The following is a 13221-nucleotide window of genomic DNA, read 5'->3' on the forward strand; positions in this document are numbered from 1 at the left end:
GCTTGGGACCTGGCTCAACCTTGTTGAGCCTGTCTCGGTGCAGAAGGGCAATGGCTGGTCCTGGGGCTGGCTGGCGTGGGAGGGGGTGGGCAATTCAATGCCTAGCAGATAAATTCTCCTGGAGAGTGGAAAAGGGACATAACTGGCTCTTCGCCTAGGCCATTACCAGCATAGAAGGAGCAAAACTGAGATGAACAGGGAGGTGTGAGTGTTAGGTAATGTGTTTTCCTTATTCAACAGTGTTTCCTTCTTTGCACTACCTGCAGCTTTATGAAGCCTTTACCTTTCTAAAAAGCCTTGGGGCTGTTATCCTGGTCCACGCTGAAAATGGAGACTTGATAGCTCAGGTGAGTGAACTGTCATTTTTGCTTCACTTTGTGAGAAGATAGACACAAGAGAGGAGAAGTAAACCCCTCCAGTCAGAGTGTGGGTAGGAAAAAAAGGAACTACTGAGTTAGTGCCTTAATGGGGTCTGATGTCCTGCACACGGCTGGTGTAACCTCTGGGATGAGAGGATGGAGGCCCTTCTCCATGCTTTGGCAGAGCATCCATGAGGTAAAGCAGTGATCCAGACCGCTCCTTGCCCTGGCAGCAGATGAGGACTGGGTGAGGGGGGCAGAAGGAAGCAGGAAGATCTCTTCTCAATCTGGCAGAGGCAAGCGAAGCAGCACAATGTAAAGCCTTGCTCAGAGATTTTGGGGACAAAAAGTGGAGATGGGAAGCCTTATCCTAATGTCTCTTGCTTCAGCTATCAGCATAAGCAGCGTAGTGAGTTTGGAGTGGGTGGTAAAGCTCTCAGACCTATTTATTTTTGATAATATTCTTATATCTGTGAAGTTTGAGAATAAGAAGCCTCTGTGATCTTCTAAACATTTCAAAAATGTGTGTTAAAGTGTAAGTAAGTCATGCTCTTTGAAGATGCCTTTCAGAACCAGGAAATTGGGCTTAAATTCAGTATGTTCCACTAAAGTGTCCCAGATCCCCAGTGCAGTCTTGGCAGGTCAGGTCCCCCGCGTAGGTACTGTCCTCACACTGGAGTGTGCCGTAGCACTGATCTGTGCAACAGAGGTATCCCAAGGACAGCCGTCAATAGTAAACCTCCCACTGGTGTTTCAGAGGCCAGGATTCCCCTGTAAAGCAGAATAGGTGGGTTTGGGTGGGTGTTGTTATGACTTTACACATCTGTGGCAGATGAATCTCTTAAGGCTGTTGCGGAGATGTCTCCCTCCTCTGATCCCTCGTACGTGCGTGGAGCCCCTCTGAGGTCCCTGAGGCTCCAAGTGAGCTGACTGATTTATCTGCTGAGCTCTTCATCTGCTGGCTTATCCGCTAAGGACTAGGCTGCAGAGCTGGCAGGGAAATTACAATAGCTAAAAACAAGTTGTCTTTGAGATCTGGACTAGGGAAGCCACCTTGTCTCGTGGTTAAAGGAGAACCTCAAGTGACCTTTTGAGTGTTTGGGCAGCGTGTAAGGGCTCTTGCCCACATGGGTTTATTTTTTTGTTTTCCCCTTGGTGGGATTCTGTCCTTGATCTGCCTGGTAGGAATTTACCCCCTTTGAGAGTTGTCTTTCCCTCTTCCCTTCAAGTTTGGCGAAAATAACCACTAGGCTCAAAAGTTAACTAATGAGGAGGCAACAGGCACATACAGTGCAGTTGTGTTCTTCCCTCACTGAAACTAGGTGAAAACCCTCATTTGGATTCAAGAGGGAAAAAAACTTCCCTTGAAGTTTAGCATGATTTAATTTGTGGTTTTAATGCAACATAAAGTATCCAGTAGAACGAAAATTAATAATAAGAAACCTAGTGAGTCAATAGTACTGTGGTGATGGCAAAACGAAACAAATCAAATAGCACCTGTGGTGTTTTGATACGTTGCCCATTAAAATCAAGGCGCACTCGTGGCATTGCATTTCTGATGGAAATCTGTTGCAGTTAGATTTTTGTTTGATCAGCTTTAATATACAGATATGGACTATGAACATACGGGACAAAAAAAATATTAGGAAAAGAGGAAATAGTAAAGAAATGTAAATTGTGTTCTATAGCAAAATATGCTTTTATTTAGAAGGATTATTTGAATCGTGAAAAGAAAGCTGCCTGCAGGGAGGTTTTTCGGGACTATCCTGTGTGAAAATCCAAATTTGATCTTACCAAACTACTATTCTATCTTATTAGCACTATCAAATCCTCTTACAGTGGGTAATTTTATCATGTGATCTGATTTTATTACTTCTTTCAAGATGCAAATCTATCCTACTTTGTGTTCCATTCTTTTCCATCTTGCTATTTTTTGTATTATACAGTTGCAACTTTAGTTTTTGTTGTATTTTAATTATCTGAAGTCTTTAACTGGCACTGTTCAGAGTTGTTGCATTAACGATTTAGAACAGCTATTTTTAAGAATACCTGTGAAAAATCATGATTTTCTGACCAAAATAATCTTAATTACAGAGGCAGAATAATATATTCTTATTAATGCCTCTTCAGCCTTGATTGATTGCAGCAAAGGCAAAAATATATGTGAATATTAACTTGCTCAGGTTTTGCTGGAGTATGTTGGTAATGTGCGAGTTTTTCACCCTCAGAGACCTGGGATCAAATATTTATTAGATGACACAGTAAAGTATGTTTGGTAACTTCATCCTGGTCTCTAGGGGATATTTGTCTGTATCACAGAGTCATTACATCTGTTGAACTCAGCTCATTAGAAACCTGTGGGCAGGGCAGGCGAGGGTGGGAGGTACATCAACAGCTCTTGTCCCACTTCTGCTCTGTTGGCAGACCTGGACCAACCTCACATCAGAAGTGGTTGACCACCATTTTCTGCAAAAAGGGAAATTTGTTCCAGTACCACTGCTTGACTTTAAATGAAAAGATAGGTGAAGTTTTTTGTCTGTTTTAAAAAATTTGTCTCACTGCTGTGAACCTGGATAGCACAGATTGCTTCTGGCAAACCCCCATTGGTCTTAAGATGGGCTTTTTGGTCTGGGCACGCTGCCCTCAGAACTAGAGGGCACTGTTTTGCTTTCACGAAAACATAAATGTAGTGAATCACTCTGTAGGAAAAAAAGTGTGTCAGAAAACTGGATGTGAAAGGCAAGACTTTCGTTGATAAAGTGTCAGCCGTGCTAAAAATTTAAGGAAGACCAACAGCGCTTCATGGATTGCAGCCAGAGAGAAACTTGTGCAAGTAAAGAAAGAATCGCAGGCTGGAAATATCCATAATTACTATTTACTATATTGATTGAAGCCTGTTCCGTGGGTTGGTGTCTTGGTGTCACATAAGACTTTCTGGAGGGCAGAGGAGACTTCCGATGGTGCAGCCCAGCAGCTCGTGGCACAGATACGCTCTGTCGCACTGCAGTGACAAATCTTCTCCTGAAATCTGTGCTGGCTGCGCGGAGCAGGCGCCGGGGTGGTATGGCACCAGTTTAGAGCCAGTGTTTTCAGTCCTCCTCCCCCGGCAGCAGGCTTACGCAGCTGCATTTGCACAGACGGACGAGGGACAGCCAGACAAGATGGCTGTTAACCCACCAGAGGATGCCTGGCGCAAGGGTCTCGTCCTGGAGCGGTTGTCAGCATTTATCTGCTATGTTGCAGGAACAAAAGCGTATCCTGGAGATGGGAATCACCGGACCTGAGGGACATGCCCTGAGCAGGCCCGAGGAGGTAAGAGACTTCACTCATTTTGTCGTTCATGGAAATATTTTGTTGAGCATGCAGTACCAGAGCTTGGCTTCTGTATGTGCGTGGGGGAAGGCAACAGGCTGCTTCTCCCACTGCCTCTTCCAGTATTATTTAAAGCCTTGAAAAGTCCAGGTCCCCTTCAGCCTGTTTGTTTGCCTGAAATGCCCTTTTGCTGCCGCAGCAGGTGCGTTCCCTTGGTCCAGGGAGGAGCGTGTCCTTGTACCACTCAGGACCCATAGCTCCTGCTGCCCCGGGCGTGGGCATGCGTGTATTTTTGAGTGTGACCCTTGTGATTAGATTTGTGATGACAAAAAAAATGGGCTTACCAGGGTAAAAATCAGCCGTGCATCTTGTGGGTTAGGCTTTGGAGTAACTGCATTCATTAAAATGCTTTGTCTGCAAACCTCCTCTAAGATGCATGTGTGTGTCTATACGCCATGCACATGTATACACTCACATATAAACCTACATTTATGCTGGCAGATACGTTTGTAGTAGAAATGAAGACTGTAGAAATGCGAATATGTGAGAATGGAAAGATGCTGCAAGGCAGCTCATTTCATGCAACTCTCTTATAATAAAAACCAGGCTCTGGCAAGGATCGTCTCAGGCATCTGGAAGGGGTTTCTTTAATGAGAAGGAAAACATGGAGACATGTGGATATCCCTTAATGTACACAGTTCAGGCTGTTAATGGGATGATGGAGGGCGGTAGTGGGAAGTGACTGCTTTCCTTGAAGACTAAAGAGACAAGGCCCTGGGGATCTGAGGCTAAACTTGAAGAGATTGTTGTGGTTTGCAGATCTTTATATAACCTCTCATCGAGCAGAAGGAATCAGCTTAATTGGTCACATTTTCTATTGAACTTTTAATGTACTTTTTCATTTTGCTGTTTAACTTCCACCTAAATTACTCTAAAAGAACAGTCGTTTCCTTTTAATGAGAACAAATGCCTAAAGAAAATCTGCATTTGCAGTTTCCAGAAAGGAATGTTGCATCTTTCTGATGGTGCATCTCAGCCCCAGCACTGAGGTACAGAGGTCCTGTTTCCTTCCCTGGTCTTCTGCAGGCGTGTTTGGGGCTTCCAGAGCAAATGTTGTGATCAAAGTCCTAGGACAACCTGGAGCAACAGTCTGATTTAAGAAAAAATACTTCACAAAACTGTGAAGAATTAAGCCCGTGTGGTTTTGGAAGGGCTAAATTGCTCAACTTTTCTAGCACAACTCTTGGAGAGAAATTTCCGTACCATGGAGTCAATATTTTCAGTCACAAAGGAGTTAGATATTAAAATGCCAATACTGTGAGTCCATCTGGGAAGGAGGTATAAAACTGATGAGTGGGAAAAGGAGTCTCTGGAGCCACTGGGAAACACTGCTCCTCTGTCTGAAGATGACTGCTTTGTGTGCCTACGTCCCAGATGGCTCCCTGGGAGGAGATTGCCTTTATGCTTGCTGACAGAGGGGACTTACTGGGCGATGCTTCAAAGGCTTTTATGCATTATGGGCTAAATTCAGTCCGTAGTGCTGAAGTTGCTGTTTGGGAATACTTCACATTCGCTGTCATCTCATCCTTATGTAAAGGTTGCATAGGGTAAGCTGCCAGGGAGAGCTCAGAGGTTGTCTCTGAGCTGGGGCAATGTTTCCTTGCTTCATTCTCCTTCCAACTGCAGGGTAGAAGTCTGAAGCAGAAAGGTGGGAAGGAGATAAGGAGGAGCCCCATCAGCTGCTCAGACCAGACCTTTCCTGGGGTGCAGGGAGCCAGGGAGCTATATTTGTGCCGGGACAGGGGTACCCTGTTGGCGAGTCCAGCCTGGCTGTGGTCACTCCTAACGTGAAGTGTCTTGAGGCTGGGTTAGCTCCCTCTCTCCCAGCACTGTGTCTGTCTCTATGGAAAAAGCAGAATCAGCCCCTGAAGAATTCTTGATAAACAGTGAGAAATATGGCTCAGTCCTCCCCTTCATTTCTTCTTCAGCCTGCTTTTGCAGTTAACTTTCTTCCTCCTTTTTTCCCTCAGCTTGAAGCAGAAGCAGTTTTCCGTGCCATCACCATTGCCAGTCGAATAAACTGCCCAGTGTACATCACCAAGGTGATGAGCAAAAGTGCGGCTGATATCATTGCACTGGCCAGAAAGAAAGGTAAGAGACTTCCTTGTCTCACCCAAACTGATTATTTTTTTTTTTAATAGAAGCTGTACATCTTGACCCAAGGTACAGGGAGAGGTTACCAAAGAATGGTAACACCATCACAGACCTTAAATATTTAGGGCTGGGAAAACTGAAGGGAGATCCTTCTGCATTTTCAATTGAGAAGCTCTTCCCCACAAACTATAAGCACCCCCCGTCCCCTTGAAGATTGTGTTGTGACTCTTCTTTATCCTATGATCTCTTTTACTTTTCCCTTATACTGCTGTATGTCTGTTCTTGGGAGGGAGGTATTTTCTTCCTAACAGGGCCGAGCACATCCTCTGTGCCTTTTGGGGAGTATTTCGGGGTATTGCCCTCTAAGGAGTGGCTTGGGCAGTGAATCTGCTATTAGAGATGCCTGGTGCTCGCTCCTGGCCTTGCTGCTGGAGGCTGACCCCATCAGATGTGCACAGGGGACACCTGCGGGATGACACTGCTTGCTGGGGCCGTGGAGGAACCCAGGTTACAAAGCACCCAAAAGGGACTTGAGAGCCTGGAGGCAGCCGCGTTCGAAGCCGCATTTGTGAGTCAGGACTGTTCTGCTGGTTGGTGCTACAAAGCGCGTGAGCAATATGGAAGAGCCAAAGAGCAAAATACCGTCTTGATATTTGTATTCTTGGAGACTTGGAGTATGGTGCTGGGGACCATATGCTGCTATCTGCTGGTGCTGTGCCCAACCTGGGAGTAGTAAAAAGGCATCTGTCTGCTGGAGCCCATCCTCCACCTAAATGCACTCCGAATTGGAGCAGCAGAGAGAGCACGGCTGTGATTAAAACAGTACAAATTAAAACCAGATCTGAACTGTCTCCTTCTGGACTAGAAAGGGAGCTTTGTAAATATGCTGATCAAAAGCATGTGTAGCTCAGAGAGTCTCCTGATTAATTTTTTATCAACTAGACAAAGCCAGGGCTGATGAATTTTCTGGGAGCTACGCTGGCCATGTAGCAATGTGTAAATCATACATGGCTGCATGCAGCGAGCAGTATAATGTGCTGAAGAGAGAGTGGGTTGTAATCAGTTCCTGTATATCTTTGCTTTCCCCAAGGTCCCCTTGTTTTTGGAGAGCCGATCACTGCCAGCTTGGGGACAGATGGGACACATTACTGGAGCAAAAACTGGGCAAAGGCTGCAGCTTTTGTGACCTCGCCACCTCTGAGCCCTGATCCTACCACTCCAGATCACTTAAATTCACTCTTAGCATGGTAAGATCTTCATTATTTTTACAGGCTGATGCTCAGGCAAGTGCGAAAGCCACATGGGATGAAGCATCTAGGGATCAGTTCGGTTTCCTTTAGATCAGTCTCGTACATGAAACAGCAAGGAAGGGCTGTAGAAAACCAGGGATGGTTATATCCCTGTGTTTACGCTGTCGATCAGGTGAGCAGGCATGGGCTCTCCAGCTCCTGGTTAGCATGATAGAGAGGCAACTGCTGGCTATTCAGGAATTAATTCTTTTTCTTTCTGCTTTTCAAGTGATTCCTAGTTGTGCAGCTAGATAGCGTTTAGCCCAGGACTTCGAACTGGCTTTCTCCCTAGTTCTCTGTTTTCTTCAGCCAAATTGTTAACATATGATCAGATGGCATCCTCACCGTCCAGCATAAGCAACAGCCTGGTGGTTAGATCCCTGACAGTGAGAAGAGACTCAGTTTTAAGCTCTGGTCATACCTGGCAAGCACAGCTCCTGAGATCAGGGTTGTCCCTGAATGCAGAGATACGTAGAACCAAGAAAAGTTTCCTGCTGCATTTTTTTTTTTTTTGTCAAAGCTGGTGTGGGGCTGTAAGCTGTGAGGATTTTTGAGAATTAGGCTGTCCTAAACTAAACCTTAAGTGTTTGTAGCAGAGTTCAGTGGTTTTAGCACCTGTATATTGAAACTTCTGACATGGTAGTTTGCCTTCATCATGTAAGTTTACTTGTGTTTAGTTCTCGCAGCCTTGTTTTTACTTTTAGGTTGCCTTGTGTCTTTATAGGTTCCAGGGTCCTCAAGCTGGAAAACAGCAAAGATAAGTGGTACATATAGCGAGATGTGTCAGGCAGGAGAAAGTGGCCAGAGTGGCTTACAAAGGAGACTGTCAGGGACTCAGGTGGAGACAGGCTGGTGACTGGAGGTCATCACTTGACAGGACAGAGGTAGGGGCTGACTGTCTTCAGGTTGGCAGGCAGAGGGTTATCACTAGAGAGATGAAAGGAACGTGGACAGCAGAGGAGTAGTGTCTTTCTAATGTAGAAAAGAAGACATCAGCAACGCCTCGCCAGCAACACAGACTGTAAACCCGTCTCTCAAAGTATTTCCTGCCTGTAGCCAACTGTGGGTCTTCTTTAGCTTAAGCAAAAGACCATCTGCTTTGAAATGATACAGAAATTCACAGCTGAAGTCCCACCAGGACAGATTGCTAGTCCTGGAGTGAGGAACTCTTACCATTCAAAACCTTATTTAACACCACGTGGTGTGTCATCTCATCTGCTGCCTCCCCTTTCTAGGATTTCCAGTTCTTTAGATGGAGCAGTAGAATTTGAACCCTAAAAGTGACCCCATTGGTCTGCAGAAAACATTTCCTCCTGAGGTTAGTTTTCCACATGAGTAACTGGTAGGCTGTATGGCCAACAGTGCCTGTGTGGCTGGGAATAGAATGTCCCTGTCTCTGTAATTCAGGCTTGGGCTGAGCTGCCCTTTAGGCGGAGGGGCACATACATGTGATGGGGCGCTGGTGTCAATCAGTGCCACTGCTGCAGTACGCGCACATCTCTCCTTGCACACGGTGGGCCAGGCTGTGCGGTCCACCAAACCCACGTTTTAACTCAGCCCTCCTAATGATGCTGCGTGGACAGCACTGTTAATGGATGCACAGTGGAGCTCTGAGTCACATGTGGTTCTGGTGAGAATACAAAGGAATTTGTTCTGTTGTGACAGTCTGATGGCAGAAATGGTTTTCCATAATTGAGCTTTCTGTTCCTTAAAATAAGGACAAGGAAGAAAAACGACTTTTCTGGTTTGATCCGTCACTCTCAGCACTGTAAAGAGCAAAGCTCATTGTGTGAGGGTAAGGCTCTTAGCCAGCGCATGTGAATGTGTATCGAAATGTTGGGCCCTTTACTCTGTCAGACACGGCTATATGTTTTTTAGAAGAGAGTCCCAAAATAATAGTATGTGGGTCAAAACAGATAGGCTAAAATAGCAAGAGAATTTTTAGAACTGGAATCCAAATAATGCCTTTTTTTAACACTAACATCAGAAAGACAAACTGAGGAGTCACAGAAGTCTTCATTATCTTCCAAGCCTGCAAAAATGGCTTTTTTTTTCCTAGTGGTTTAAAGTCCTAGATCTTAAATGACAGCAGCTTAGCCTGCTTTCAGTTTTAATACTTTAAATCTATACTGTGAAACTAAGAAAAGAACTGTATATTTTATCAGTCTGCCACGCACTTGTAGGGAATTTCATGCAAGGATGATGGTAAAGACAGTATTTTGCTTTTCTATTGCACTGTTCATTAGGAGACCAATATTTTACAGTCATTAAAAAATCCTTACAGCATTCATCATCTGCAAGTACGCAGCATACTGCTTGTACCGTTTTCCACAGAAAGTGTTAGTTTTTCACTGAAAAGCCAAATGTGTAAAAGTCCAGCGTGTCTCACGGGATTTGCAGATTGGATTTGCCCCTTGAGATTTGGTCCTTGTTTCATCTGTGGGCCATCCATCTTCCCTGGTGTACTGCTGCATTATTGCCGCTGTGCTATGCCACCTCTTCTGAACTAGAGGTGTGAGGTCTTGGTGCTTCATGGAAGATGTAACCTGCCGTGAAAGCCTTGTTTACGGTGAAGAGTAAGATGACGAGGCATTGATGTGGCATTTAAAGATACGCATACTTCCACTGGTAATTCCCACTACTCCCTCCTTTGGCGATGTTTTCCGTGGTGATCCCTTCTTGTCTCTCAGTTTTTTAGTTGATCTGATGCTCATCCCCATTTGACAGTAGAGTGTATCTAGGCAGTGGCAGTGCCCCTGTGCTTAACCAGGAGGTGTTGAGCAGCTCTCCAGCGACATGTTTCAGCTTCAGGAGTCTTCTGTTGATTAGACTGGGGAGTGCAGTGCATGTCATTCAACGTTGTTAAATGTCAGAGGAGGGCGAAGATGGAGTTCAGAGGAAGCAACTCCTTTTTAACTTCGAGGTGTAGGAATTAATAGTGTGGTGTAAGAAGCACAACATAACCTCGGGGAAATGGGCAGTGATACAGGGCCTGGCTGGGATGTTCATGTTTTCATGGTTTTATTCATCAGAGTGCAGAAAAGAGAGAGAGGGTAAGCCACAGGAAGCTTAGCTGACAGAAGAGCGACAAAGAGGAAGAAATGACATTGCGACCTTACGACTTTATTATTGTGTCAGAATAAATGAATGTTTAACTGATGGATTTGGTGTAATCCTGTGGAGTAACACCAGGCAGTCATTAATAATCAGGAGTAGCTAAAACATAGCTGCATTTTTACTGTTAAATACATGGGTTTGGCTTCTGCTGAAAACTGGATGGATGGATGGATGGATGGGTGGATGGATGGATGGATGAGAGCATGGTGAAAAACCAGAAAAGAGGCCAAAGGTTCTTTTCTGACTGTCAGCAATCATTAGGGCTGGCAGCCCAGAAAATTGCAGTACAGTTATTCATGTGTGACCCTTTTTTCCTCCGTACTTGGCTATTTGTTCGCTTGCTGCAATCTAAATTTGTGGACCAGGATCATTCAGATGTTTCAGAGCTGGAACTTATATAATCAGTTGAAGAAAAGGATGACAGGCTCTTGGGGACATCATCCTTCTGGTGTGACAGAAGAGAAATTGTAGTGTGTTTTAATGTGTTTGACTCCTGTAAACTTAATCAAGACCTAAAAATATCATCTGTGTCCTGTGGATATTGAAGAACCTATCTTTTTTTTGTCTTTCTATTTTTGCAAGATTCTGAGTATTGGTTATGTTCTTCCTCCTTATTCCCGAGAGCAGCTGTGATCCAGTTCTGCTCTCTGAAAAATATTTTCTCTAGCCTGAAAAAAAATGACTTCTTAAATAAAAGCATTATTATTTGGTAGCTCTTTCTGTGTTTTACTCCATGCCTTTTTCTGTGTAAGACCTTTAAGTTGGATAAATCCAGAGCATGTGTTTGACTTGCACTGTGCCTTTCTTTGTCATGTAGTCTTCTAATTAAACAAAAAAAATTCCTTTTTTATTTTCATGGTTCTGTTTTGGAAGGTCAGACAAGAAATACTTGTGTAAGAATTGCAAGAAAAATATACATGCAGGGGAGAGATACAGGGAAACAAGCTTGATGCTCATGACTGCATTGTAAAATCTGCCATTATTTTTCAACGTGGTTATGAATTAATTTACCTTGGGAGTGGCAGACATTTCATGCAAGCTTCTGATCATATCCTTAATCCTGGAATAATCCTTTGTCCTGATTAGTGGCCTTGTGCCTGATCTCTGTCGATAAGCAGCTGGAAACCCGGGGAGCCATAATCTGGGAGTTCAGGGTGCTCCTGAGGGAAAGTGGAGATGTCCAGTGCCATTGTTGCTCTTCAGTGATCTGTAGCCAACATGTAAAGGCTGCTGATGTGATTTACAGCCTGTGCCTCTGGGGTGTAGCTCGGAAGGTCCATTCACAGCTAGTCTGAGACCAAGGTAACCTTGGTGACGCCTGGTCTAAACCTTCTGTGTGTTAACTCCACAGTGGGGACCTGCAGGTGACGGGAAGTGGACATTGCCCATATAGCACTGCCCAGAAAGCCATTGGAAAGGACAACTTCACTATGATACCTGAAGGGGTCAATGGAATTGAGGAAAGAATGACTGTTGTCTGGGACAAGGCAGTAGTAAGTAATTACTTACTTTTATGGACTAAAAAGAAATTGAGTGTTGGCTGAATAATGAAAGCCAGGAGACTCTTGGCCAGTACTTAAGTGACTTTCTAATATATTTCTGAGAATTCCCTGAGAGAGAGCGACTATGAGGTGAATTGCTTATTTCAAAAACCTTCTCCAGTTTTATAAACTCAGAGCTGTGTTTCGCTTTTGACAGTGCAACACCATCGTGTTTTATTAGACCTGAGGCTTCACAGACAACACCGCTCAATTTTCCAGTGGTGTCGGAGTGGATGCTTCTCAGAGATGTAGGATCTGGAGCAGTTTAATGACTTTGAAGCGGACCCCATATAAACGTGATGAATGGATTGTTTGAATTTGGGAAGTGTCTCATCGTTTTTGAGAAATTACAAATGGATGACAGCCGAGCCTGAGGCTAGACTATAAAATGCTTTGAAGGAGAACATTGCGTGTAATTCATACCGGCATATTTTGCAGTGGATTGCTGGTATAAGTTAGCAATTTTTTGATGGTTCCATGGATCCTAATATATAATGATACTCTCCTTCCTTTGTCCGTCTTCAAATATGCACCCCCCTGCCCCACACATACTGCAAACTGGGAAGTAGTGGTATTTACAACGCTCTCATGAGCGCTTTTCCCAGACTGTGTTTAACACCCAGGGACCGCTATTAAGATTCCAAGCAGAGAAGCAGCTCCAAATATCTGCCATGTAGGAGCAAAGCGGGATCAAGCACGGTGCAGCCAGCCAGTGCTGTTGCCCTTTTGTTACTCCCGCAAAGGGAAGGAGCTGCAGCACGGGCTGCAACGTGGGATTTACTTGGGGTAACATTCAGTCCTGGATGACCGAGTAGCTGATATTTTGCAAATCTCATGTTTTACCTGGCAGGAAATAAGTGTTTATTTAGTATTAAAAAGTTTGGCACTCTTGTTCTTTCTTGGAACTCTTATTGCCAGGGAAGACCCCAAAATAGTCTACTGAAAAATCAAAATGCTGCTGTGTACAGCTGCTATTAAGCCACCGCTGACTGTATAAAAAAGTTCAGTTGGTGGTGGCATTTCTCCAGGCAAGGAATTTATAACTGCGGTTGTATTACCTAGATTTATAGGTTTGGTAATAGTAATAGTAGAATGGAATTAATTTGCAAGAAATGTTTCTAAAAGAGTCTGAATTTTGATCTTCTATTTAATCTTGTAATACTCATATGTTTCTCTCTTTTAAAATCGTTAAAACATTTAAATGGAAATTACCAGCACTAGCAACAAAACCACTTGGACATCAGTGTGTGAAGAAAAGGACCTTAGATAACTGAGCAACCTAATGGTATCATCTGCATTAAGCTTTTATTGGCTGTTCTTTGGAGTGCCAGGAGTAACACTCACCTATTTGAAACTCCCAAGTAATGTGCCTTGTATAAAATCCTGCTTGATAAAACCTCTGTTTCATGTGCCATCACCTTATATATGAACCACATGTCTTCCCACATT

General features: G+C 44.2%; 1 protein-coding gene across 3 annotated transcripts in view; it reads left to right on the forward strand.

The window, feature by feature from the left end:
* The window catches only part of CRMP1 (collapsin response mediator protein 1), a 51952-nt gene that overhangs the window by 31557 nt on the left and 7174 nt on the right, over positions 1–13221 (forward strand). For all 3 annotated transcript variants that reach the window (XM_009890537.1, XM_009890539.1, XM_009890538.1), the window contains exons 8-12: positions 267–347; positions 3603–3671; positions 5702–5822; positions 6916–7072; positions 11583–11724. In XM_009890537.1, the coding sequence (XP_009888839.1) occupies positions 267–347; positions 3603–3671; positions 5702–5822; positions 6916–7072; positions 11583–11724 (570 nt within the window). The remainder of the gene's footprint in view (positions 1–266; positions 348–3602; positions 3672–5701; positions 5823–6915; positions 7073–11582; positions 11725–13221) is intronic.

Source organism: Charadrius vociferus, unplaced genomic scaffold (genome assembly GCF_000708025.1).
Source record: "Charadrius vociferus isolate BGI_N301 unplaced genomic scaffold, ASM70802v2 scaffold88, whole genome shotgun sequence".
Classification (NCBI taxonomy): domain Eukaryota; kingdom Metazoa; phylum Chordata; class Aves; order Charadriiformes; family Charadriidae; genus Charadrius; species Charadrius vociferus.